The 27271-nt window shown below is 35.2% G+C and overlaps 1 protein-coding gene across 1 annotated transcript in view; it reads right to left on the bottom strand.

Moving 5' to 3' along the window:
• Nucleotides 1-3142: 3142 nt before the first annotated feature.
• Nucleotides 3143-27271, bottom strand: part of LOC140138884 (uncharacterized) — a 76588-nt gene continuing 52459 nt past the window's right edge. Inside the window, exons 30-35 of the mRNA XM_072160664.1 lie at nucleotides 26437-26499; nucleotides 22221-22301; nucleotides 20806-21034; nucleotides 19873-20132; nucleotides 16903-16969; nucleotides 3143-6479 (exon numbers count right to left, since the gene is read on the bottom strand). Of these exons, the coding sequence (XP_072016765.1) occupies nucleotides 6440-6479; nucleotides 16903-16969; nucleotides 19873-20132; nucleotides 20806-21034; nucleotides 22221-22301; nucleotides 26437-26499 (740 nt within the window). The 3' untranslated portion in view covers nucleotides 3143-6439. The remainder of the gene's footprint in view (nucleotides 6480-16902; nucleotides 16970-19872; nucleotides 20133-20805; nucleotides 21035-22220; nucleotides 22302-26436; nucleotides 26500-27271) is intronic.

Raw genomic sequence — 27271 nt, 5'->3', positions numbered from 1 at the left:
ACTTTCGTTATTCAAATTTCATAACTTTCGTTATTCAAACTTTTATTTTATGTAGACAATATTGACATAATTTTATTACATTGCCCAACTTTCAAAAAGTGGTGACAGAAGTATTAAGCTAGCTACAACTATACAAAGTAAACAAAGGTACACATTATTCACCTTGGCACCCAAGCATTTGTGTTATAAATGGTTTTGGTCAGATCCTTAAAATCCCATTGAAATATCAGGTTATATAAAGGAAATATAAACATGATCCTTAAACGTTTTATATGAAAAACCACTACAACAACAATTTTTGCAAAATTTCTTGATACATTATGTTTTGCAGCTAGTTTTCAAAAATATTTCCGAATGTAAAATGTTTTATATCCTTTATACAACATGTTAACATTTTCTGTCAAACGTTTTGCAGAGAAACCTAGCAAGAAAGCAATATACAAAGAGGTGATTCCATTATAAGTTACATGAATTTACACAAAATATCAAAAAGCAGTACTTGAAAACAAATCCAATGAAAAATTGTTCAGTGGTCAAACTTTTGATTTACTAGTATATCCTAATTTATTCCATACAAAAATCTTTTTACAGTTGCTCTACTTTATCTCTGAAGGCTCAGATTTTTTAATGAAATACAGCCAAGTACCGATTATTTTCTCTTTACTTGTAAAGAGAGAATAAATAATCATAATTGCATAATTTACTCAAGAAAAGATTTTTAAGATACACAATATATTCCACATTTCTATAATATTGCCATTACCACCATTATGGTAAAATTTGAAATTGCTCAATTTAGACACTGCTCCTCATTCCAGAAAAATACAGCACTAATTTTTTAGATTAAAAATATAAAAATATTACCAACTTCTGCCAAATAAAACACAGCTCAATCCTAATTATTCATTTACATGTACATGTAGTACTAACTGGCAACAAAAGTTAAATGTCAATATTTGGAAAAAATTTATGAATTAAGGGCCAAAAGTACACATTTTAGGGTGTTTTTCACATGCTGTGACAATAACGTCTAAAGACTTGTATGAAGTTTAATTTCAATTTATGCATTCTAATTTTTGGATGTTTCATTCTTTAATTAAATGAAGTAACACAAAAAGTGAAAATTAGAGCAACATTTTGGCATATACTTAAAATTTCAAATTCTTAGACTTGATTTTTGTCAGAAAACATGCCTAAAATACATGTTATTGGCTCTTTTTTCAAAAAATTAGTAAAATAGTGAACTTCTTCTTTTATCTCCGGTTAGTGCTAAATGAATGATTAGGATTGAGCTATATTTTATTTGGCAGAAGTTGATAATATCATTTTAATCCCAAAATATTAGTGTTGTATTTTTCTGGAAGTGGGGGTAAGCCATACAACTATAACTTTCCCTTCATGTAAAGAACTATTATAATACAAGGAATAACTGTGTTATAGCCCCTTGAATAAATGACATGTTTAAAGATATCACTGCTGAATTGATTCTAATACCTGACATACTGTATAGCAGGACATTTGAGCTGTTCTCAACAGTTTTTTGTATTCATGGTTTTCCTCAGCTACAGTGAGCATGGCCACGTCGGTCAAAAAAGATTTCTGCCTATTCTTAAATTAAAGGCCCTTGGTCTGGTCGACAGCCTCATCTCCCATTTTCCTTCATCAAAATTGAGATTTTGGTATCAGAACAAGGCTGATATTTTTCTCATTATCCCAGTGAAATTTAATACAAAGATATTTTTTGTTTCAATGGTGTGAACAAAAGCATAATGATTTGTGGTAACCACAACAGAAATGTATGTACGATCCTATGGGGCGTTGTCATTCTCATATCAAAACCACTGGAACAATACAACTCAAAATTTGAAATGGTAGGCCTTAATCCAACACAGAAAACGGAACATGAAAAATTAGATCACGCATCGTGTGTAACTGTGAAAAGAACAAAATAAAAAGCTCAGGAAAATTTCCTGAATACAGCATGTTCAATCCTGAACAACTATATCCTTTGTTAGTAAAAATAGTTCTTAAATCTATGTTGGTAAATATAGTTCTTAAATCCATGTTGGTAAATATAGTTCTTAAATCCATGTTGGTAAATATAGTTCTTAAATCCATCTTTCAAAGTCATCAATACAATGGCCAAAGGCAGATAACATTTAGCTTCATAGACATATAAGCCTATGGATTAAACAATATTATTCACACTAGCTCACCAGCATTTTCTGAGATGTGTACTCTAGAACTTGATTGCTGTCCATCTTTGAAATCAAAATGTCAATCAATACATGATGGTCAATATGGTCAAGGGCACTGGCACAATATTAGCTCCATAGACATATAATTAAACCTATGGCTTAATAATAGCAGTTTGTCATTTCAATTTTCAGATCTTTGAATTTGATTTTGATACTTGTCATGATATTTGATTCAGACTTTTCTGACCTTTGCAATGCGGAGAGAGTGTGTTATGAATAAACATTACAAATATCCTCACCATAATATGATAATTGTATCTCAGGGTTTAGCCAAATTGAGGATAAATTATTTGCCCTCAACTCCCTCCCTCCCCAATCCCCATGTCCATGCGCCATGTCAGTGGCCAATACGTTCATATTGAGTTGCAACTTCACATCCAATGTTGAATATAAATCTTGCCCAGTACTTGATTCATGTTTTTAGGCATGTTAGGTAAAGCCTTAAACATGAGTTGCACAATTGTCGTATTAGGGTTTTGAAATCTCATAATAGTTGTATGACGCAAGGAATATACTTGAAATTCATGCCCAGTGCAGTATCTCATGCTATATGCAAAGCAGTGTATACGGCATGCCCACTCACAAATCGGCAACTCCCACACTAAAACAACATGTAGCAAATTAATCAAATTCAATCAAAACAAAAACAAAATTGTATGAGGAACTCCCACACTCAAACATAATAAAATGAATAAGTAAAATTACGTGAAACAAAAACAAAATTGTCAGTGAAGAAGCCTAGGACAGCTGATGAGGAACTTGTTACTCGTCACACTTTTGGCCAAATGATTGCCACTCACAGAAGAGGTGTGACACTTCCCACAATGCATTGTTTTCAGTTTTCTGTGCTTGTAGGCTTTGTAGTCCAATATGAGTCTAAAGTATAATGAACAGAGCATATTCTTCAAACTAACAGCCCCTGTTTAATGTTCAGTCATGCCTTGCATTCCCTGTGTTATTTTTCATCAATCCAATCCAACCGCCCTAATATCCAGATCTCTCTGTTATCCAGACATGTGATCTTAATAGAAAACATTGTTTTTAATACCCTGGAGACCTTAATGCCATGCACAGATATATTTAGAAAGACATAACCAAGCCCTGTTTTGATTATTTTTTGCTGTCTCAATGTTGGCACTTCAATCATTCAATGCAAAGTTGTATATAATTCACTAACAGATTTGTCACTTCTCAAGCCAATGCTTGGTCCTGGATAAGAGAGGTTTATACTGCATTGTTATCGATAGCTTTTTCATGCCTACACAGTATATAACAGCGCATGTGATTGGTCGAGAGCCAAGTGTAAACAATGTTTCAGCCCGGCTCCTCTTAGCATGATGATTTTGGTATCGAAGAACATAGGAGGAAAATGTCATTTTTAAGAATGTTACATCTTATTTTTTGTTTTTATTTGATGAAATATAATTACCAAATGTTGGCAAATGTATGAACGGGATCATAATACAATAATTGTTTTTGTTTTACTTTTGTCTACTATCCCTGTGGTTTTGGAATTTTACTAGGCAGTGTCAGTGTACACCATCATAGTTACAAGTTTCTATCTTGTCTTTGTCTTGTTCTCCTGCAACAGACTTATTTTACTGTGTAAGCTTAAACAAACAAGCTATTTTAGGATATATAGTATATTTAAAACCTGTTTAAGGGTTTGTGTGACTTCCTGAAACAATGCAGTCATGTTTAAAACCCCGGATACACATTAAATAATATACTAGATGATCTGTAAATAACTTCACTATAAATAACTTGACAATAAAAACTAATATTTATAGATTATTTCCCCATGCAATAGACAATACATGTATCTAAATTGCAGCAATAATGTGCACAAATGCAATGTGACCTTCTCCCTTGAAATCAACATCGCCAACTTAGTAGTTTTAAGATGAACCTCCTGGCTGCTTGTGTTCTCTTTATTTGACGCACACCTGTACCAGCCAGTAGTTGTCATGGGGTATTATGAAAGCCAGTAGTATGTCTTTTGTGAATGGGGCATTCACAGGCAGGATTGTTTGCATCAAACAAACAACATCAAACTTTTGCAGAAGGTCTTGAAACTCCCAACTTGTGACGATACGCTCATTTCGTGGGAGGTCACAAATTTGATGAGGTTGATAATGAGCAAAATAAAGTTGCTATATTTCAAAAAATCTCACAACATTTTTGGACATTTGGAATACCAGGGTATGGGCTATAAGTATAATGATGAACGATTATAGCATTATTCCCAAACAGCCAATTTATGCTTTGTACAAAGTAGTATCATTGTGATTTCCAAACTGCAGACAAATAAAAGATTACTTTTTCCTTGTTAATTTTCTCATCTTTATATTGTTGTTGTTTTTTCTGCTCCTTATTGTTGCCTATATCTCAATTTCATTATTCCAAACTTTGGTCTGATTGGATCAGTGTCACATTTAACCTCTACAATTGTACCCAAGTCACTCTACACTGAGGGGACAGGTTTTGAAGTATATAGAAGTCAGTATTGGCTGCAGCATGTCACAATGAAACCAATTTACATTTTGAGTCCAAATATTGTCTAAGAGCAAAATCTGCATTCCTACAGTTCTCATATGGTGTCTGGATAATGAATGGCACATAATAAATTTTTATTCTTACCTGATTACAAGATCAATATCAAGTATAAAATATTTGTAAGCTTACTTTGGATAACTGGAAGTTTCAAAGAATCAAATTACAAGGAAGCTAGCATATTACAAAAATGAAATGGTACATGTTAATTAAGTACAGAGAGCTTGAATTTCTATTGTCAAATGCTCTAGAGAGAGAGTATGCATACATTTACACAATTTATTGATTCAGGAAATTCTATCCAATTTTAGATAAGTATCCTAATCATTTTGATGATGCTACATATATCCAATGTACATTGTACACTACTAAAATTAAATTGTCAAAATCTGACAATTGTGATTTGCATTTTGTTCTTTTCTGTTCTCATGGTACTGACCAAGTGTATTTCAGTGTCATAGGACAGCAGTACTGAGTAGTGCAAGTATCATGTTGCATCAACATTGCTCAATGAAATGACTGAAAATTCAAACTGACTTTTTTGAGTAGAGTATATTCAAATCAATATTATGTGTGAATACATACACCTTATACATGTTGTAGCAACAAACTACCTCCCTCCTTCCCTCTCTCAACTCTGGGATGCATTCTTTCCATTTTGACACATACGGTGTCACAAATATCCTATTTGCCTCTCCATCATCAAATTGGACAAGAATAAAATTCTCATCTTTTGGCGCAACTCAAATGACAATTTTAGAAACAAACGACTCATTTTGCTTGATGACATTCAAAAAATCAGTCTTTGAAAAACATCTGATTTTGGGTGCACTTTCCAATATTTTTTCAAAATGGAAAATTTTGTTTCTTTGCCCAAATGTTGGTATATAGAGAATCACTTCCAGGTCAACCAAAAATGATAGCTTGTAACTACAGTATCATAAAACACTTCACAAGTAGCAATTGGGTTCCTGTTAGTAACCATGTTAAATGCCATAGGAGAAAGTCTTCCTAATACACAATCAATAACACTTACACTGAACTTTGTACTCGGAGTGATTCATGCATCATAAAGTTTTGTGAAAATCAACCCCGATTCCTGCCAATCTATTTTATCATAACCTGCCAAAGCGTTAATCAATTCTTTGAGCGACTGCCAAATTTGTGCATATGCGGTGAAGCGCTGGCTATCCTTTATTTGTAATAAACATCAAAAGGATAACCTGGACTATTACAGTGCATGAAATTACGCAAGAATAAAATGTCATCTTACTGTAACATTATAGATACATGTAGGAAGAAATCCATTTTGATTTGTCATAATTGAGCACATATCAGGGAGCATAGTGGTGACTTATTTGCAACATTCACATGCCCAATCATACAGACCTCAAAGTAACTTTGTAAACTTATATTAACCAGATTGCACCCTACTTCTGAAGCAGTGACGCAAAATTGGGAGTATCAACTGCAACACACAAATTTTGGATGTGGTGTACAGAGGTCTCGTTACATACAGAGTCAATTTGGCAGGCTGTATTATGTTTGCTTCTTCAATTCACTGTGATATCAAGCATGTTCAGCTATTTCTCCCTAGAGGTTTACTGCGATATCGTCCATCCTATGATTCAAGATCGGTATTGCGAGAAGGACGAGCCTCCGCCAAATCTGTAATGAAAAGAAACAAAGACATGGATCACAAATAGGAAATGTGACAGATAATTTAATTATGACATGACCTGCATTCATCCCATAATACATTGTGGTTTATCATTTTAAGGTCATGTGACTAGTTGATATTACTGTCTGAGAGAATATTTTTGCTTCATTCCTTGTAACAGGTCTTTGGCAGATTAGCTGTCATTTTTTGTCTAAATTTATCCAGGTTTTTATGTCGCAATGACCTTCTGAAACTATCCATATATCTATACTAAGCAGTGATCAAAATACACATACGAGCCAAGGGCAATTTGGATCCCAAATGCCACAAAATATCATGTGAAACGTATCTATCAATGTCTAAAAGTGCACACATGGGGCTTTTTTCATTTAATCTGTTCAAAATAGGCTTTGTAATCAATCAAGTACTTTATTTTGAGCCCTGTAAATTGAAGATGGTGGGAAAACTGGGAAAGACTTACTGCCAACTGCCCAAAATGATAAGGGATTGGATTTAGGGATGGGATTAGGCTTAGATTTGAGGGATTTTAATTTAATTTAAGAGATTTAAGTTTCTCCAATAAGTGTAAGGTGAATTGCATGTTGGGTAATATTTCCAGTATTGTTTGATATCTCATCAAGGTGACATGTGGCATACATTGTGGTTATACCAAAAGCTTCACTTGTTTATTTACCATGATAAGTCAATGTAGTTTTATCAATGGAATTAACACTTTAAAAATACAAAAAGACTTATTTATTTAAAAAGATTTATTTCTTAATTTATACTAGCAAAAAATGCATCTGTCATTCTTGGAAAAGATGACATCATTGATCTGAAAGCAACAATGTTGAATGAAATTAAACCAAATTATTTTGTTGTCTTGTACATATGACTTGTCTAAAAAACCTAAAAAGACACTACATAAATTTGCTAAATTATAAACTAGGTATGATCAAATTTTTGTCATGTGAGAGCTGGCTTCATAATTTTTTCTGTGCAGAAGTTGTGTTCCAAAATCCATATCTATATGATCCAAAAGAAAAATTAAGAAAATTTGGATTTTGACCCCAGAACCCCAAGCTTACTGGAATTTAGTAATACAAAACCATGTGTGACATGATCAAGGAGAATGAGTCACATGTCGGCAATTGTCAATTAGAAGGTTTTTACATCATTTTCTGGCAGTCTACTAATGCTACATTTTGATGCAAACCCCATCAAAATCGGTCATCTGGTTACCGAGTTATGAGCAATTTATCAATGTCTGAAAACAATATAAAACAAAAGAATTTGATCACTGTTTTTGCCAATATCTCAAAAACAATATTAGCGATATCCGACTCATTCCCCTTGATCATGTCACATGTCTAATAATATGATACTATCATATAGCGATAATCACATATCATTAGACATGAGCATCTTTGTGTAAAATGGCCCTTCGTGCTTACAAATTTAGCCATAAAATATATTACGCACATGTTGTTAATTAAGACATCGGAAGCCATTGAAATGCTGGGACACAAATGTTGGAAAAATTCAGACGACATACTTTTGCTCATTTATACATTGCCAATTGTTGGCAAGTTTGTTTGTGATCACCATGGTAACAAGTCCCAGAAATCTTAGTGTGATCAGAAAAAATCAAGCTGTAAATCAGGAGAGCAGGAACATGAATAGTTGATAAGGGTTACCAGACCTGTGATATGGCAGCCCAATTGGGCCACTTATGACCATGTCCTCTCCTATAGAAGTAAATGGTTAACAGAGAATTGGGCTACTTTTCCACATTTGCCACTGGGATTTCCAGTAGTGTTGTGTCCCATAGAACCCCACATTAGGAGAAAAATGCGACTGACTGTGGTTGGAAACCCCGAGGAGATGGAGTGGCATGAATAGCTGTGATAAGAAAAGGATTTACACATGATTTCAAACTGGTCACATGAGGCTTGCTCACTATCCCAATGAGTTTATGATCAAACTCATCTCAAATTGTCTGTCATGTAAAATAAGTCAATTCAGGAATAATATTGCAATGAATTTATTGCATCCACTGCACATGGAAAACTTAACCTTATTAATATTTGAATTAAGTCTAGCCCAGTCATAGCTCTAGCCTAGCATTTACATGCTGTACTTGATAATTCCCCAACATTAATGGCGGGGACTTATCATTTCTTTCTCATTTTTTCTTGATTATATAAAAAAAGGATTGGCTGCAATAGGTTTATGCAAAAACACAATGAAGATGAAATTCCAGGCTGCATATAGCCTTTTTTTACAAATAAAAATATGTGCGTTTTAATTTTCTACCTCACTTTTACTATCACTAATAAAACCTGTTTATTTGATTTTCCACAAATTTTATTGCATTGCATATGTTACTAGTGTGTTGTTGTCAGTTTTACTCACACATATGTTCCCGTTAGCTATTTTGGCTGTGTAACTGATAGACAAATTCTTAGAGCACAACATTTTTTTTCTTCAAAAGTCAAAGAAATGTCAGGTTGTTTGGCATGATTGTATTTTGCATCCCTAGGTATCATTTGTAGCTATATGTGGGAACACTATTACAGATCACATCACACTTAACACTATTGAAATCCTGTACTGAGGCAATGTTGAATACTCAATAGCCCTGTTGGATAGAAATGCATCTCTTAGATTTTGGCCTACAATTATGCTCTTAGAGCATACATAATTAAAATGTATTGGCTCACAGCAGCGCTTATTCACCATTATAATTTGTTCATAATTCAATAACGGTATTAAATTTTATAGCTGTAGTTAGATATACCACAAAAGCTCATATGAAGCTCTGCTTATGCCCAGGTTTCAACTCACACTGATGTCTCGCCACTTGTGGGAAGGAGGGACATGTGCCTGGTCTATACTGATTTTAAGTGTTAAGTGCATGCTTCAGGGGGAAAATGCCCAGATGCCGACTTCAACCGCAAATAATTAGTCTGATAATTCCAATGTTGCTGGTTAGGAGGGTCCACTGAAGTATCATGTTTGCATATACCATAATTTAATTTGCAATTATAATGATTAATAGCGACCCTATACAGGTAGGTATCTAGTTATAGCTCAGGAGCATAATTGCAGGACAAAATCTCACAGATGCCATACATAAACACTTGAATTCAGGAATAAGATCCTATTGAGCATTTTAAAGAACACAAGATTTCTCCTTTGCTGTCACATTCTACACTGTATATGCCATATAAATACAAATGACTTTCTTGATGTAACCTGCCTGTTCACTAACCTTTTTGACAAGTGCAATTTTTATAGGCTTGCCATCATTTGTCAGAGTAAACACTGGTCTACTTCAAAGGCCCTTTTTGAAATACATATTTTAATATCAACTCATTACAATCCAAACACTGTGATGCTGCCAGAAACTGGGCATAGTGATCACTGGAGATATGTTGTGTTGAAGGGCTGGGGTGAATTGTTAATCAAAAAGGGACTGCAAAAGCAGACTAACCAATGGTGTGATTGACTCTCTCTCTCTCTCTCTCTCTCTCTCTCTAGTCAAAAGGCAATACCTGTAAATTGCAATATGTTCTTAGATACTGCATTCTTAATTAGGAGGACAGGTTTATGCACCTGCTCATCACAGATTAAAATTTAGTTGAATTCCAAAGATTATGTATGCTCAATTAACACAGCTACACCCGGATTAGCCAATAAATTACTGTCATATACTGCTGAAATCAGGAAGTAGTTGTAATTAAGCTCCTCTTTGTTTTAAGTGAGCTTACCTCGTTAGTACTAATTGTCTGTTTTCTTTAATTTCAGATAATGTCATTAGCAAATCAAGATTAGAGTCACCAAAAAAACCCAGGAAAGCATGATAGAGTTTCACATATGCCATGCACATTTTGAGAAAAACAAAAAACAAAACTTCAGATTTCATATGACAAAAGGATATATATTGCTGAAAATCGTAAAATTTAAATGTTCATACCAGAAATTTGTTTGAAACTGAGTCTTTGAACTGTTGTGTGATTTCACTAATTGAATGACACAAACAAACAAACAAACAAACAAAAACAAACAAACAAATAAATATAAAAATATATTTTGAAAAATAAAATATCTTCTTACATCTTGATTTTTATAACACCTACATAGAATAACAATTATAACACCTACATAGAATAACAATTAAGCTATCATTCACCATCCTTACTAGAAACTTAACTAATTGCTTTCCATCATAAGTATTCAAAATTGAGATTGGAACAGAGAACATATTTATGCTACATTGACTTTGTGCACTCACAAGCTAGGAAGAAATCAAATAAATGATGCAAAAATAAGGAAACTGAGCAATGAATCCGAATAAGGTCGGGCACATGCTTAACCATAGCTGCATTAGCCGGGTGCATTGGGCTTTGAAAAAAGTTGTATTTGATGTAGGTGCCTTGAAAACCAAAATGTAATTTTTTTCCATTAATTTTTATTTTATCGAAAAGATATTGATGGTCAAGTTAGGTATAATAAGAAAATAGCACTGAGTGTTTATTTTGATTAATTCTGCATCTTAATATTTTTTATTCAGCTTTATTTTGTCTTGTTTTGTTTTATGTATGAAAATAACATTTTTATTGGATTTTTTCAAATAAAAAAAATCCGCATGTGAAACGATTATTCCGCAACACAAAATGTGTGAGTGTGTACATGAAGCCATGAAAGATGCTGACATTGCCAGTGGGAGTGTAGATTGACCTAATTAATTGTTCCTTATTCACAATAACTAGGTTCAGACTAATGTCTGTATGTTGCCACATCAAGGAAATGACAATGTGTTTTTCTGCTTGTATACAATTTGAGTCATATGCAAGGAAGAATTAAATCTGTTTAGGGACCAGTCAATAATATGCAGGGGTGGATTGTACTCAAGTAGATTGTTCTTTATTCACAATAACAACCTCATGTAGGTTCAGACATGTTTGCATATCGATATAAAATTGGATCGAATGGGCCCACCCATATTTATTGGTCATGCTATGAAGAAGTGTAGCAAAATTGTTTGACTGAAAAATATTGGATTCTTGCATTCCGCCAATCCCTAAGGTGACAAACTCCTCTTTGCATTCACAGCATCGCATTCACAGCATCGCAATTGAAGCTAAACACTTGATTGTAATCAGCCTAGTGTGTCAACATATACATGCATCGACAACCCTAAACGCTATATCAAAGAGCACTGTTAAATATAAAAAATATTAAAAATATCAAATTTTAATAATTTGCCATAAAATTTTTATTATATCGTAAATATTATTTGATATTAGAAGGACATTCCTTGTATTCAGAATACAATTTGATATGCCTGATGCGCTCTCAGGGCCTACAAAAAATACTGTGCAAACACTGCTATCCAATTCCTTAACAAAACCCAATTTATCTATGTCTTACACAGTATTATAATTTGTAGCCAAAATATGGCTACAAATACAATCTTAATCCATACATGGCTAACTGTAATTTCCTTCAATATCCGCTATTCTGAGTAGATCCCTGAACATAAGGGAAATTACCAATCAACTTTGGGTTGAGGAGGGGATCCCTTGTTATTAATGGTGTGTAATATAATAGCTATGATCTTATTGATTTGAGGGGGGATATGCAATTATTTATGCATGGGGTGATTGTACAAGGGCACTTTGCAACTCCTAATAGGCAGGTTCACAATTATCACCTATATGTCATCATGGTCATAGCATAATCCATTTATCTGAATTCAAGATACACAGTGTCCCAATAAAATTACCAGATATTTAATTTCAAAAGCACACATACTGGAATCACAAATAATGGAAGATGTAGAACAATCTGTTTCCTATATCAGTACAAATTACATTTGATACTGCAGTGGTTTAATGGTTACAAAGAAACAAATGATCATGTAATGCATGTCAGTGATGTCGCAATGCAGTCATTCCAAGTGTGTCCATAAGCCATTTCATATTCGCTCATTCTTAATTGAGTTAATCGTGATGTCAATATTCATTTCTCATGAATGTTTAGGTATTTATTTAAAGGTGCCCAAATTAGTTGGCTAGTAAGTTCACTCAACCCAATTAAAGAGATGGAAAACAGTTGCAATGAATGAACAGGTTCTTCTTAACACCTGTTAGTCAATGTTACTATGTTAGGAGTCTGCCCATACGGACACCTGTAGTTGTGTTAGTCAATGTTACTATGTTAGGACTCTGTCCATAAAGCCACCTGTCGACCTGTTAGTCAATGTTACTATGTTAGGAGTCTGCCCATACGGACACCTGTAGTTGTGTTAGTCAATGTTACTATCCGTCGTTTTATCTTTTCAGTTTCTGTTTCCGTATCCGTAATAGTTTTTGTAAGTCATTGTTATTCTGAAGTGGTAGTCTCCCAGGTATGACCAATCTTTTATTCTAGCCTTTTGTTAGTTACTGAAAATTTGAAGCTCGTGAATTTCAGTTTTCGTTTTGGTAAGTTATATTGATTTTTACATAAAACCTTGAGATGTGCGGTTGGGTGCTAATCTAGACAAAAGAAGAGTCTAAATGTTACGGTCCTAACTTCGCGGTAAATTGGCGGCTTCAATTGACTTGTGTTTGGTGTATATGCACTTACGCCTAGGCGTAAGTGGCTCGTAAAAAGTCTTGCATTGAAATATATACTAACCATGTTGCCAAGTTATAAGCAAAAGTCTTTCATATTGGCGATCTAAAATAGTCAAATATCTCCCAATGAGGCGCGTACAAGTGGTTATTTGGTAATCATGTTTTATATTGAAATGCAATACAAAAGAATTTGCATTGGAGCAAAGATAATGTATTCTATTCATGGCAAGCTAATCTGATAATTGGTTGGGCCTATATGCAAGACTCGGGTTTATTTTAAATGTTTATTTTTGCAGAGCTTATTTTCAGTCATGGATCATACTGATAAATTTCGCGGGGGGAGGGAGGGAGGGAGGGAGATACTTAAGTTGAGACTGAACAAGCGAGAGTGGGAGGGGTGATGAAGAAAGAGAGGAGAGGGAGAGGCGGAAAGACTAGAAAGAGAAGAGCTCGAGAGGAGAGAGTAGGGACCGGGGGACGTGGAGGAGTGGGGAGACTGATGGGGGGGCAGGAGGAAGCAAAATAGGAGATAGACATTGATACGAGGAAGGCGACACTGTGGCCCTGCACAAGTGCATTGGGGTGCGATATGCTCATAAGCGGGCCTTTTGTGATTTTAGAGCTTATTTTCAACGTTTTTACAGAAAAAAGTTGACTTTGTCATTCGGATTGCCATGCACCAAAGACGCGCGGTCGCTATGCCAGTAGAAACAGCGATCTTGTATCTGCCGCTTTTATTGACATAAGTAACTGCCTCTTTTGAAATAAGCTGATTGGTACTTCAAAGTTAACAATGAAGTCATGTTACAGTAAACTTACTAAATCCCTTGCGTTTTCGTATCTGAACTTACAGAAACTGAAAAGATAAAACGAGCCTATGTTAGGACTCTGTCCATAAAGCTACCTGTCGACCTGTTAGTCAATGTTACTATGTTAGGAGTCTGCCCATACGGACACCTGTAGTTGTGTTAGTCAATGTTACTATGTTAGGACTCTGTCCATAAAGCCACCTGTCGACCTGTTAGTCAATGTTACTATGTTAGGAATCTGCCCATACGGACACCTGTAGTTGTGTTAGTCAATGTTACTATGTTAGGACTCTGTCCATAAAGCCACCTGTCGACCTCTTAGTCAATGTTTCTATGTTAGGAATCTGCCCATACAGACACCTGTAGACCTGTTAGTCAATGTTACTATGTTAGGAGTCTGCCCATACGGACACCTGTAGTTGTGTTAGTCAATGTTACTATGTTATGACTCTGTCCATAAAGCCACCTGTCGACTTGTTAGTCAATGTTACTATGTTAGGAGTCTGCCCATACAGACACCTGTAGTTGTGTTAGTCAATGTTACTATGTTAGGACTCTGTCCATAAAGCCACCTGTCGACCTGTTAGTCAATGTTACTATGTTAGGAGTCTGCCCATATGGACACCTGTAGTTGTGTTAGTCAATGTTACTATGTTAGGACTCTGTCCATAAAGCCACCTGTCGACCTGTTAGTCAATGTTACTATGTTAGGACTCTGTCCATAAAGCCACCTGTAGACCTGTTAGTCAATGTTACTATGATAGGAGTCTGCCCATACGGACACCTGTAGTTGTGTTAGTCAATGTTACTATGTTAGGACTCTGTCCATAAAGCCACCTGTCGACTTGTTAGTCAATGTTACTATGTTAGGAGTCTGCCCATACGGACACCTGTAGTTGCATGTGTTAGTCAATGTTACTATGTTAGGAATCTGTCCATAAAGCCACCTGTAGACCTGTTAGTCAATGTTACTATGTTAGGAGTCTGCCCATACGGACACCTATAGACCTGTTAGTCAATGTTACTATGTTAGGCGTCTGTTAATACAGGCACCTGTAGACCTGTATGGCCTTTACAATATGTTCCTATGTACTTGATTAGTTATATCAAATAAATGAAGCCATTCTTAATCAAATAAATATTTCTACTTGTTTGCAGGATCACATTAACCACACACAAAGCAATTGCTGATGTCCCTGTCACCTCTACCATTTGTCCCCATAATCCTGTCCCTGCATAAAAACACTCTGCATATTTCACACAAACAACATGCACAAGCAAAAATCAGAGCCTAAATCTGATAACATTTCCGTCTGAAGCAGTCAGGGTATGCTCAGTGTCAAAGAAAATTGAATTGGTCACATCCAATATGAAATAATGTCGCTAGCAGTGTTTCCACATGTTTTCAGTGACAAGGTGCGGTAGCTTAGCATATGCAAAGGCTCTCAAGTAGCCCAATAATTTATTGACGCACTACAATAATGCCCGCAACTTTGCCAGTTTTTGGTGCATTGAAAGTGGACAAATAATTTAACAAATCACTTACAAAGCCTCTAATTTGGCAATTTGGGGGTACATTTTAGCAGCAAGTCACCCAATTGGGTACATTAGCAAATTCAGTCAACTTCTGCTAGCAGTAAATAATCATATTTAATCACTCTTAAATTCAAGCGTATAAAATTCTTTTGTATAGTCATAATTGAACATATTATGTCCCAAATTCCAAATATTTAATGAATTGCAAAATATACACTTAAGGCCAGAGTAATGGAAGACACATTCGTCCACACCCGAATTTGAGATTTCTTAATATTTATCAACACTAAGATGTATTCTTTCACTTGAAACTGATCAAATACAACTTTCTAATATTTACTCGTATTTTTGCTTGATTTGTTTCACTCTTTTCAACTCTAAAAAGTCACATGGCTCAAGACAGCTTAGTAAATTGGCGGGAAATAATGAGTCAGAAATGCTTGTGAATGCTGAAATATTGTGATTCTGTAGCGATTCAAGCGCCAGCGTGACGCCAAGCGAAACTCTCTTGGGTATGTCAAAGCGCAGTCAAAGGCGCATTCGGTATGTTGTTCACGCCAGCAAATGTGGTGTAAACAAAACAAAAATTTGCAGTCAAAATGCCACTTAGATTTTATAATTATTTTGAATTTTGGCGCACTGAAAGCAGACATTATATATTTATTGGTGCAAAAAGACGCATATTTAAACCATGCACCAGATACAGCTTTTACAAGCGTGAAAGTCTTACCGTTTTAAAATATAGGGATGTTTTGTGCATAATTTTGACATTTTTTTACTAAAACGTCGATTTCTCAGAGTTCACTTTTGACAATATTGCACGATTTTTGTGACAAGATAACTCGAAAAATATGCAAACAAAATGTAAACTTTTTTCACTATCGTTTAGAGTACATCAAAGCCTAGGGAAGGTTTTCTCATTTTTTCAAAATATTTATTTTAAACAAAAATATACACCATTATGTGCAATTTTTAGCTTAATAGAGCGACAAAATTGCTTTTTCCACATGTTTTTTCAATATTTTGAAAAAGAGATGAATTCAAAAAATAAAAAAAACCTTCCCTAAGTTCATGTCTCTTCTTCTTGAAAAGCTAACTGAATTTGTTTTACTCCGAACGGATTTTTTTCTAAGTTGTCACAAAAAAATTGGCGTAAAAAAGTGATTTTTTTGTAATTTTTTCAAAAACTCGAGATTTTAGAACAAATCTGACGTCACAATGGGATTCCTTGACTCATTTCCGTTCCAAAAATGTATAGTTTTATATACTTTGGACATACAATTAAGAAATAATGATGCTCGAAAAGGTCCATGTTCTCTCCCATTACTCTGGCCTTAAGTAGATAATTAAGTCATGGTATGATTTTTATAGTCATTGCAACTGATCTTAAAAGTAGCCCAATAAGTGTGTGCCTAAACCGCATAGTTGGCATCACTGTAAGAATATTGATAAATACTTACGAGGCACTTCCACCAGTGTTGCCAGTAGTCCCAAATCCGCTGCTGCTGCTGCTGTTTCCTCCAAACGCTGCAAACAACATGATGAAAACAGGACACACAAATAAGTCAATGACTTGCAAAAACACCCATGTATGGTTGGATGTCGGCAGGGTTACGTACTTACATACTATATCAAACAAATTGCATGAGGATTGTGAGGAGGGAGGCAGCCAGCAGTCTCAATTGTGCCAGTATTGTTTGGATTCATCACAAAAATAAATGAAATAGGGATACTATAAACTACAAACCTACAAATTTATGCATCGATTATTGTGGCTAGGCTATGGAAAGAGGCTTCACAATAAAAGTAATATGAAGATGGCTGATTTAGCACCATGAAAGTGGAGAGGGGAGAAGAGAATGACAGACTGGTAGACACACAGAGTGAGACTGGTAGACACACAATGTGACATACTGGTAGACACATGGAGTGACACAACAAAAGAATATAAAAGAGACAAAAACAGAAACAGAACAAAAAAAGTTGAAAATTGGGTTGTTTAAAAGAAGAATGACTGGAATAGGCAGGAAATCTTAAATTTCTCAGTGCTAAAATTGCACCTTTAAATCTACAATTGTGTGAAAAACTGTTGGCACACTTGAGGTATAATTGATTATTTTTCGCTTTTCTCAGACAATCATAATGCGAAAACTTGGTTTTGAAGATCAAATGAATTGTACACAAGGCTGAAAAATACATGATCGTTTCACAGCTCATGTTATGTACTTGCTTACTCCCCCTCCCTCCCCAGGACACAATGTTGGAGCAGATATTAAGCGCAACCACCTTTCACTATTTTTCAGCATTCAATGTTGATTAAGGGAGGTGGGATGATCAAAATAAACAATAAATAAATAACAATAAATGTGATACCAAAATAATACTACCCAAAGAAAAAGACACTTTTAACAAGGATAATAATGGGACTTCCAGAGTTGTTGGTGACATTACTTTAACCCCATGAGAACTACCTGCCGATTGGCCAAAAAGAAGTTTTCATTATCAATTGTACCAATCGGCAACATTGATAGAATAACTTCACCACACACAAAAATTGGGGTGAATTATTTGCAAAGCTCCATTCTGATTGGTGATTAAAGTGAAGATATCATGTAATTGACCAATGAGAGGCAATGTTAGATAGGCAAGTAGTGCTCTGGGGGTTAATGTTATGACAGCTCTACAACACCCATTTTACAGGTCATGCAACAGGGAATTACCCATTTCCTGTATGACTTGACAACATATGGAACAATCAAAGTGATAATTTCAATGTCAAATTTCACTTTTCCAATACTGCTTCTATGTTAATGTCTGTACCCATATTGCCAATTCACACCCAATTATTCACACCTATGTGTCACACACCCTTCGTTTCTCTCTTAAGTAGTTATTTTTGCAAATTTTATTTTTGTGAATTTCACGATTGCAGCCACAATCGTAAAATTAAAAAAAAACACAAAATGCTCCATAATGCAATGCATGCATGGGGCAGGATTAAGCGACCATGAACTTAACTAATTGCTAAATATTAAGTTTTGCTTCGAATTGCACAAATATATGTACCTACAAATACAGGCTTATAACCCTGATGCCTGAACTGAAATGAAAGGTAAAGAATTATCACAAGCGACACATTTTATGATCAGACTAATAATTTCAAATAAGCTATTTTTATTGCTAATTTTAATGATATGTTGGATGTGATAATTAAATTACAGAATTCCACTGGCAACCACCCACCGCTAGGATTTAGCACTCAGATTTGATAAAACATTTGTCATTCATTCTACCTACAGTTGATCATCATCAATTAAAGAACACACAATTGTAATTACTCTTGATTCCAGAAAAATACACCACTAATAATTTTTTTTGGTTAAAATATATTACCTATTTTATCAAATAAAACTTAGTTTAATCCTATTCATTTAGTCAGAACTAATGGGCAATGAAAGTAAAATTTTAATATTTTGCCAATTCAATGAGGGCCAACAACAATTACAATTAAACCTAATAATGACAGAATCTAATCTATGTCAATGCTAAATAATCATAAAATGTCAAAAAATGCATTTGAAGCCAAAATATGTAATAACATAATTGCTAAATTCTAATCTTTAGCAAACATATTTTCAATTTTATTTATAACCTATTATTAAAATTAAGAAGAATAAGATTAAGGGTAATATTTTAACCTATACTCAAGATTCTGAATGCTTATGACTTGTGTCATGTCTTTGAATTGATTAATATTGCCAGTTAGTTTCATTTGGCAAAACAGAATCTTTTTTAATCCCTAAAAATTAATGCTATATTTTTGAAAGTAATTTTGTTTTTGTTATCACAGCCAATTGCATTTTACAGCACTGTCATTTTTGGAACTACTTAATATTTTGGAAAAGTCTTGCGGCAAAATATTCTTATAATTTGTTAAGGAATAGAATCTGCAAATTGAAGCACATGGAAATCCCATCTTATGTACATCTCACAACTTGAGATTTATGACTCCTGTCTACACCAACAATTGGTCTACACTGTTGATTGACTTGATCACAGGCATGGAAACAGTTACTACACACACTCAAGCTTTTTAAAAAAACAGAATATAAAAGAAACAATTTTTGCTTGTTCTTACATGCATTGACAGTGATACAGTAATGGCTTACTATTATAATTAATGGTAACAGTAAGAGTAGATTTTAGAGATAGGGTTAGATTTAAGGCAGGGCTACAAGAAAAAATAACAAGGCCAGTATTCTAACTGAATTGCAATATCGTAGAGCATTAAGGACCAGGCGATGATATTTGTTTGCATTATGATTGGATGTTTGCAAACACATTGCATCACACTGTGCAGTCTGAATACAGCTTAATTGGCACAGCCAACAAAAAATAAATTTCAACAGTGTTTAAAATTAATATCATACCTCCAAATCCTCCTCCGCCGCCACCAGATCCGAACCCTCCTCCTCCTCCTCCAAATCCACCACCTCCTTGTTGACCAAATCCTCCACCTGACTGACCAGCAGGGGAACCAAAGCCACCCCCTGACTGATTGGAACCAAAGCCACCCCCTGATTGGTTGGAACCAAAGCCACCCCCTGATTGGTTGGCTGCAGCTCCAAATCCTCCAGCACTAGATGGCGATGCTAGGTTGCCAAATGAAGGTGTGTCTTGGGACGCAAATCTGTTGTGAAGACAAAAATGATGAGTTAGTTATAAATGTGTCTAAATATGATTCAGTCTGAGATCAACAAATTGTACAAATGCAACAACTGTACACATAGACATACCATCCAAGGAATTCTACCACTGATCCTCACCATTCATAGGCATACAGTATAGGCCAATATACATAGAAATACCGTCCACACATTTGCCCAAGGAATTCTACCACTGATCCTCACCATTCATAGGCATACAGTATAGGCCAATATACATAGAAATACCGTCCACACATTTGCTCAAGGAATTCTACCACTGATCCTCACCATTCAGAGGCATGAATATATTTAGGATACAGTATAGGCCAATATTTTAAAACTCACAGCTCGACAATAAATTTGTGTATTAGGTCTCAAACCATTAGCCTTTTTGAGACATGGCGTACACAATACAATGTAGGAGGGCAGTCTTCAATATGGGTAAAACCCAGCAAATTCAAAAGACTTCACCTATTTCGTGCAGCGCCATCCTATTGTGTCCGCCATATCTTGAAAAGGCTAACACATTTTTATATCAAAGTCCCTTCTGTCAGAAATCACACAAAAATTCTGAACATGATAATAACCACATTATATAGTAACTTATGTTCACACAATAATAATTTCAATTCCGTCATAAATCTTTCACTCACTCACCCTCCGAATCCGCCTCCTCCAGTACCTGCAGTATCAGTGCCTCCTGGGCTACCAAATGTCTTACTGCCCATGCCGCCACCACCACCACCACCACCACCACCGCCACCACCAAACGGGCTTGAGAAACCTGCACTTCCAAACGTGGCACCGCTGCCAAATGATGGAGGACTTCCAAATGCTGAACTGGTACCAAATGCCGCAGGAGATCCAAAGCCACTGGAGGAAGATGCTGATAATTAAAGTTATAAAAAACACAGGTTTATATAGAGTGCAATTCCATATGATCTTTCTGCTTTTAGAGAATTACTGCTCACAATGGCCCAAGACACCACATTGAGGATGAGTGGTCACAATCTTGAGTTAGATTTAACACAAATGTCATTGCTATCCGCATATGAGAATACTTCCATATGATGAGTAAAAATAAAAACCTGAACCAGAATTAACCCAATAATTGGTGAATGAAAACTATTGTCCAGGTTTTCTAGTGGCCGAAAGGTTTGGTGTTCAAGTTGGGTCTGAATTTGATTTGCTATATCAGAAAACCACAGAAAATCAACTTTTTGCATTTTTCTAAAGACTATTATGTGTGCTAACATACAGTGATATACGACAAATCATTTTTTAGTCGCTCTTTAAGGAGTGTACCTGTACTGACACTTGTAGCTACAGACAATTGAAAGAGCTTCATATTAATCCACACTGCCTTTTTTTAAGGCAAACAGTGGCACAGTTAGGTTGAGGCGCCAGGGGCCAAGGATACACAATTGTGTGCAGAGCACAAAAATTTGCACAATGACCACTTTTACAATTATTATTTTGCACTAGGTCCTATGCACATGCTTAAAAAAGACATGGTTATAATCAAGTTGAACTTCTGCCTTAAATTGATCTTTCAAATGACTATTTGTGCTGAAAATTTGACTTTCACAGTTTGGGAGCCTTCCCTAACTATGCCACTGTTAGCAAATTACTCTAAAAATCACCAAAATCTGTAAATATAACTATGTTTTTGAAATTTTTTCCTCATTTTACACACATTTTATTTTCAGTCAAAATAAATCTACATCAGACACACCAAAGTGCATTTAGTAAACAAGGATGTCCTTCTAATATCAATGATGCCAGTTAGAACTAACTAAGGGATTAGGATTTAGCTGTTTCATTTAGCAAAACAGGATAATATTTTTTTTAAACCCCGAAATTAGTGCTGTATTTTTCTGAAATAGGGAGCAAGTGCCGATTGGATACAGTATCATCACATACCATCAAGCGTTTATATACCATGTTCATGTTGGTTTACCTATTGTGCTGTCTGTTGTTGAATCAGTCTGCTTGTAATCAGCAACATAACGATTGTATTTTTTACTTACGGGGGTAGGTATAACTTATACAGGGAGCAAAAATTTACATACCTGGTGTCTGTTGTGCAAATCCCCCAAACCCTGTGCTCCCAACACCGCTGTTACTGCCGCTAAAGCCACCTCCTCCAAAACCTGATTGAAAAAGAAAACGGATCTTGCAAATAATTATGTAAAAAAATATAAAATGAATAAAATTGAAAGACCGTTTTACCAACCAATGAAATTGCCATAAGTGATGAGAGACAACAGAAATCATTTGACTTTACCAGCATAAGTTTTAAAGTTATCCATTCAAAAATACATGTACTTCTTCTCAAAGGAGGATTTCGTGATCCTAGCGTCCTCATTTTATGACATTTTTCAGTAGATATCCACGAACAGCTTATTCCCAAAATTTCAGTTGATTCCGATTTTGCGTTTGCGAGTTATGCATGATTATGTGTATTACACTGCTCCATAGACAATGTGTTGTAATTTCGTATCAGATACCAGAACAAAATTCAAATTTCACAATATCTTTGCTAAACAAATAAATCTGCAAGAAATATTTTGTAAATAAACATTATATAGCAAGAGGTTTCCAGTGATATAAAAATCTCAACTTTTTTTGAGAAAAGTGGGGGATGAAGCTGTGGATCAGGAAATGCCCCTTTAAGGTTATTAATTATTTTAAACTGTTGTGATTTGGTAGTTCACAGCATTTTACGAATGGTAGTGAGCTTTGGCAAAAACTGCATTGCTCAATTCATAGCGAGCGTGTAGAAGAATTAAAATATCACAGATATACTTTTATAGGTGCTGCGGTTCTTGAGTTACGTTGTGAAGAGGGCTGAAACAACAACACTTTTGTGAAACGTACATAAACTAATTAACAACAATAAATTAAGCAAGTTTGCAGAGCATACGATTTGTAGAATGAACTTTTGCAAACATCAAGGTGTTATTTGTCAATAATATATTGATCTAGATAATGAAAATCGATGTTTAGGTTGCTTCGACCAACAATACCTCGTCTACCCTTAAGCATCCAATTTAGAAGCAAACTAATATATTTGTGAAGACTTGAGATGACCTTTTGCAAGAAGGTGTACTTGAGCTTCTTCAAAATTTGCAAAATTGCTACAGAACTGCCAGACTTTATTAGGCATCAAATTACACAGCCGTGACATTAGTCACGGCTGTGTCTTTTTTCTTACAGGTTCTTTCTTTCTTACACAGCCGTGACGTTAGTCACGGCTGTGTCTTTTTTCTTACAGGATCTTCTTCTTCTTCTTCTTCTTCTTCTGTCGACCATTACATTTGCTCTAGCACTGACATGCTTACACCGATTTTGACCTTACTTGGTCAGAACTATCACTGACCATGCCCCTACATGTCACATGAAACTCGTGGGGTCAAAGGTCACGTAGGGGTCACAAAGGTCAAAAACGTGATTTCAACTAAAAATGCTACTTCTCCCACAAATTTCGCAGGACAGTAACGCCACTTGCACACATGCATTGTTATCACCCAGTGTCTATAAATCATACACAGATTTGAGGTCAAAGGTCATTAAGGGGTCACTTCCGGTATAAAACCAAATTCCTTCAAAAAATTTTATTAGCTAAGAAAAACATACGAGAGTGACGGTATGTGCACACATGAATTATGTTTACAATATGTATATGTGGTATTTTTTTGTTTGAGGTCAAAGGTCATTAAGGGGTCACTTCCGGTATAAAACGAAATACCTTCAAAATGCTACTTCTCCCACAAATTACATAGGACGGTGACGCAACTTGCACACGTGCATTGCTATTACCCAGTGTCTATGAATCATACACAGATTTGAGGTCAAAGGTCATTAAGGGGTCACTTCCGGTATAAAACCAAATTCCTTCAAAAAAATTTATAAGCTAAGAAAAACATAGAAGAGTGACGGTATGTGCAAACATGAATTATGTTTACCTTATGTATATGTGGTATTTTTTTGTTTGAGGTCAAAGGTCATTAAGGGGTCACTTCGGTATAAAACGAAAAACCTTCAAAATTTGTATTTGATAAGAAAAACATAGGACAGTAACGGTATGTTCACACATGAATTGTGGTTACCCAATTCATATGTGGTATTTTTTTATTTGGGGTCAAATGTCATTAAGGGGTCACTTCCGGTCTGAGACGAAAGAACTTCAAAATGCCCCTTCTGCCACGAGTAACATAGCAAAGTGGTGCCACGTGCACCCATGCATTGACATTAGCCAATGTCTATGGGCGTTTTCATATATTTTGGGGTCAAAGGTCATTATGGGTCACAACACGGCTGTGTTCGTGGGTTAGACCACAGCTAAGTCTAGTTATACTTGAGTTTATAGCACCTAAAATGAAAAGATTAAAACATATATATTTGCTAAATTGTGTACAGAATCACCAGATTTCATCACACATCCAATGGGATGTGATGTAAGGACCGACCATAATTTTCGCCATTTTCACTTACGTACAAAGCGTACTTAACTTTTTACCCCCCCTCCCTCCCTCGAGTTACATACAAATAAAATGGCGAAGGATTTCCACGAGTAGGCCTACTACTTATAGCAAAATTGAGATGGGTTGGGGTTGTGGTTAAAGTTTAGATTAAAGGTTTGATTAGGTTTAGGGTTAGGGTTATATTAGTGTTCCAAGAGGACAGTTGTTTTGGATTTATGTTTTTACAGATAAGTTGAGAAATGCTGAAAAAACTTCTTTTTTAAACCATATTTTCATGAAAACGAAAGCCATCAATAAATTAAAATATAGCTTAAATGCAGCCCGAATCTAAACTTAATTACTAATGCATTCCAAAATCTGGAATCTGAAATCCTATACTTGATTTTCCACTAAGAAACCCCCGGGATCACATCATATAAAGGGAGAGAGGCAGGGGGATATCCCTTTGGCATGTTTGGTGTATAATCTTGCAATTAGACTATGGGTTTCATGTCTTTTGTCGCAACAGTGACAATCCACACTAGAGCCTTTGCTGCGATTGATCCTAGCACAGATAGAAAATACTTTTTTTAAAGTTTTTTGATATGAAATAAATTAAGCATAATGTAAAATAGGACAACTGTGCATATTAGACTCAAAATTAAAGAGCAAATCGTTGTTTGCATGGCATGTTATTAATTATTGAAATTGTTAAAAAGAATTGAGCAATTTTAGGTCAATTGGTTATAACTTATGAATTAAATATTGGAAAATACCATAATTTTTTACTTTCATTTCTTTATTGCTCCAATAAATCGCTATTTTTCTTACGTACACATGCCCAGAATTTTTACCCCCTCTCTCCCTCTTACGTACGCTTTGTACGTAAGTGAAAATGGCAAAAATAATGGACGGCCCCTAAGAGCAGACAATCCTTCAAAAGCCAGGTCGTCACATGCTTGTGCCAGCTGAAAGTCAAGTCTTCCTTGCTAACATATTATACCATAATTACTGGCTAGATATATTCCGTATCTCTGCACATAAATTGTGTCTTGATTAGAAAAGTACTACTGGTACAGGTAATTTGATATGATGAAAACAAAAACCAATTAAGTTATTCACTGTTAGCATAATCACAGCTCTAATTTGAATGATTTGCAACAATATTCAACTGAATTCAGATCAAATATTACTTGCATCAAAACTTCAAAGCTCTTTGGAATTCATCAAGTTATGTTTGTGAATCAGAAAGATAAAATTTCAAGTAATGTTCCGGAAGATTTTTGTTACTGTAAATACTCTTGCACTCTTTTAAAACAGTGCAATTACCATTAAATTTCACTGGAAAAGAAAGTTCCCCAGGGAATATTCGTTTGAGACAAGTTTTGCAAATCATCTCTAATGTATTTCTTTACATTTTAGCCAGCGTTTGTGCTCTATGCTGCATCTGGGTATGATAAATTCATTATAGGCTTGATTTAGGCAGTGATACAGATTATCTCTATTTTAGGATCTACTTGCCTAATAACCAATAGTTTTACCAACTTTTCACTGCACACAATCAACCGGGATGCGTGATGGTTGCAGAAGTTATCGGGAATCAAGGTGTTTAACATAACAACCCAGCTGAAAGTCAGTGGTACTGACTGCGACATTGGTTGCTCCAAGGTATGTTGACAATCTGGTTGACTAGATTGAATTTAATCTCTCGTTTACGATTCCCAGATGATTTACAGTATTCATAACACTACCAGACACAATGTTGCAAACTAAGTAGCAAATTTCAAAATTGTCCCACTGCTTTTAAATTAAAAACACTTACCACCTGTAGATGTACCACTACCAAATGTCTTTGCCCCTTGAGTGCCAAACAGACCAGCAGATGCTTGAAAGAGAAATAACATGGGTAGCACATTCATTTATTGTAACAAGATATTGGATTGGTTTTATTAACTAGGTTAACATAATGGTGTCATATGACATTACCATTAGGATATGCGGGGGAGGGAAAACATTGGCCATCTTGGATATGCAGGTGAGGGCAAAAATAAAAAAGCTCATAACGCCAACTTGTTTCACCAAGATTTTTAACTTCTTATGCTAAGCGTGCCTTCTCAGTTACCGCTCCCACACTATGGAATAAGTTACCAATTCACCAATTCACATTCGTCAAGCACATTCTCTGAACTCATTCAAATCGCAACTCAAAAGTCACTTATTTATTTCAAATGCCATTTAATTTGTATTTATTGTTTGTAGTGTAAGTTTGTAGTTTAAGATAGTATTTATTTTCTTGTTTGCAAAGGGCATAGAGACATGTTTTCTTTATGCACTTAAAAGCACCTCCATATTATTATTATTATTATTATTATTATTATTATTTTATTTGCAAGTTGCTCAATAATGCATTTACCCTAAGACAGAGAAATTGAAAAACACTCGGTCGCAAAATTTGCATGCATGTTGGCAATCAGACACGACAACCATTTATTGACTTTTGTTTAAGACCCGCACCAGTACCTACAACAAATAAACAAACAAACAAACAAACAAATTCTCAGCCGTATTATAGCCAAATATATAATAGGAGATTCTCTAATCGGCTAATTACCCAACCCAAGACTCTAGCGAAACAACGACCAAAGGCGCAGAAAATC

This window comes from Amphiura filiformis, chromosome 18 (genome assembly GCF_039555335.1).
Source record: "Amphiura filiformis chromosome 18, Afil_fr2py, whole genome shotgun sequence".
In the NCBI taxonomy this organism is placed as follows: Eukaryota; Metazoa; Echinodermata; class Ophiuroidea; order Amphilepidida; family Amphiuridae; genus Amphiura; species Amphiura filiformis.
This window is presented reverse-complemented; position numbering and strand designations above follow the sequence as displayed.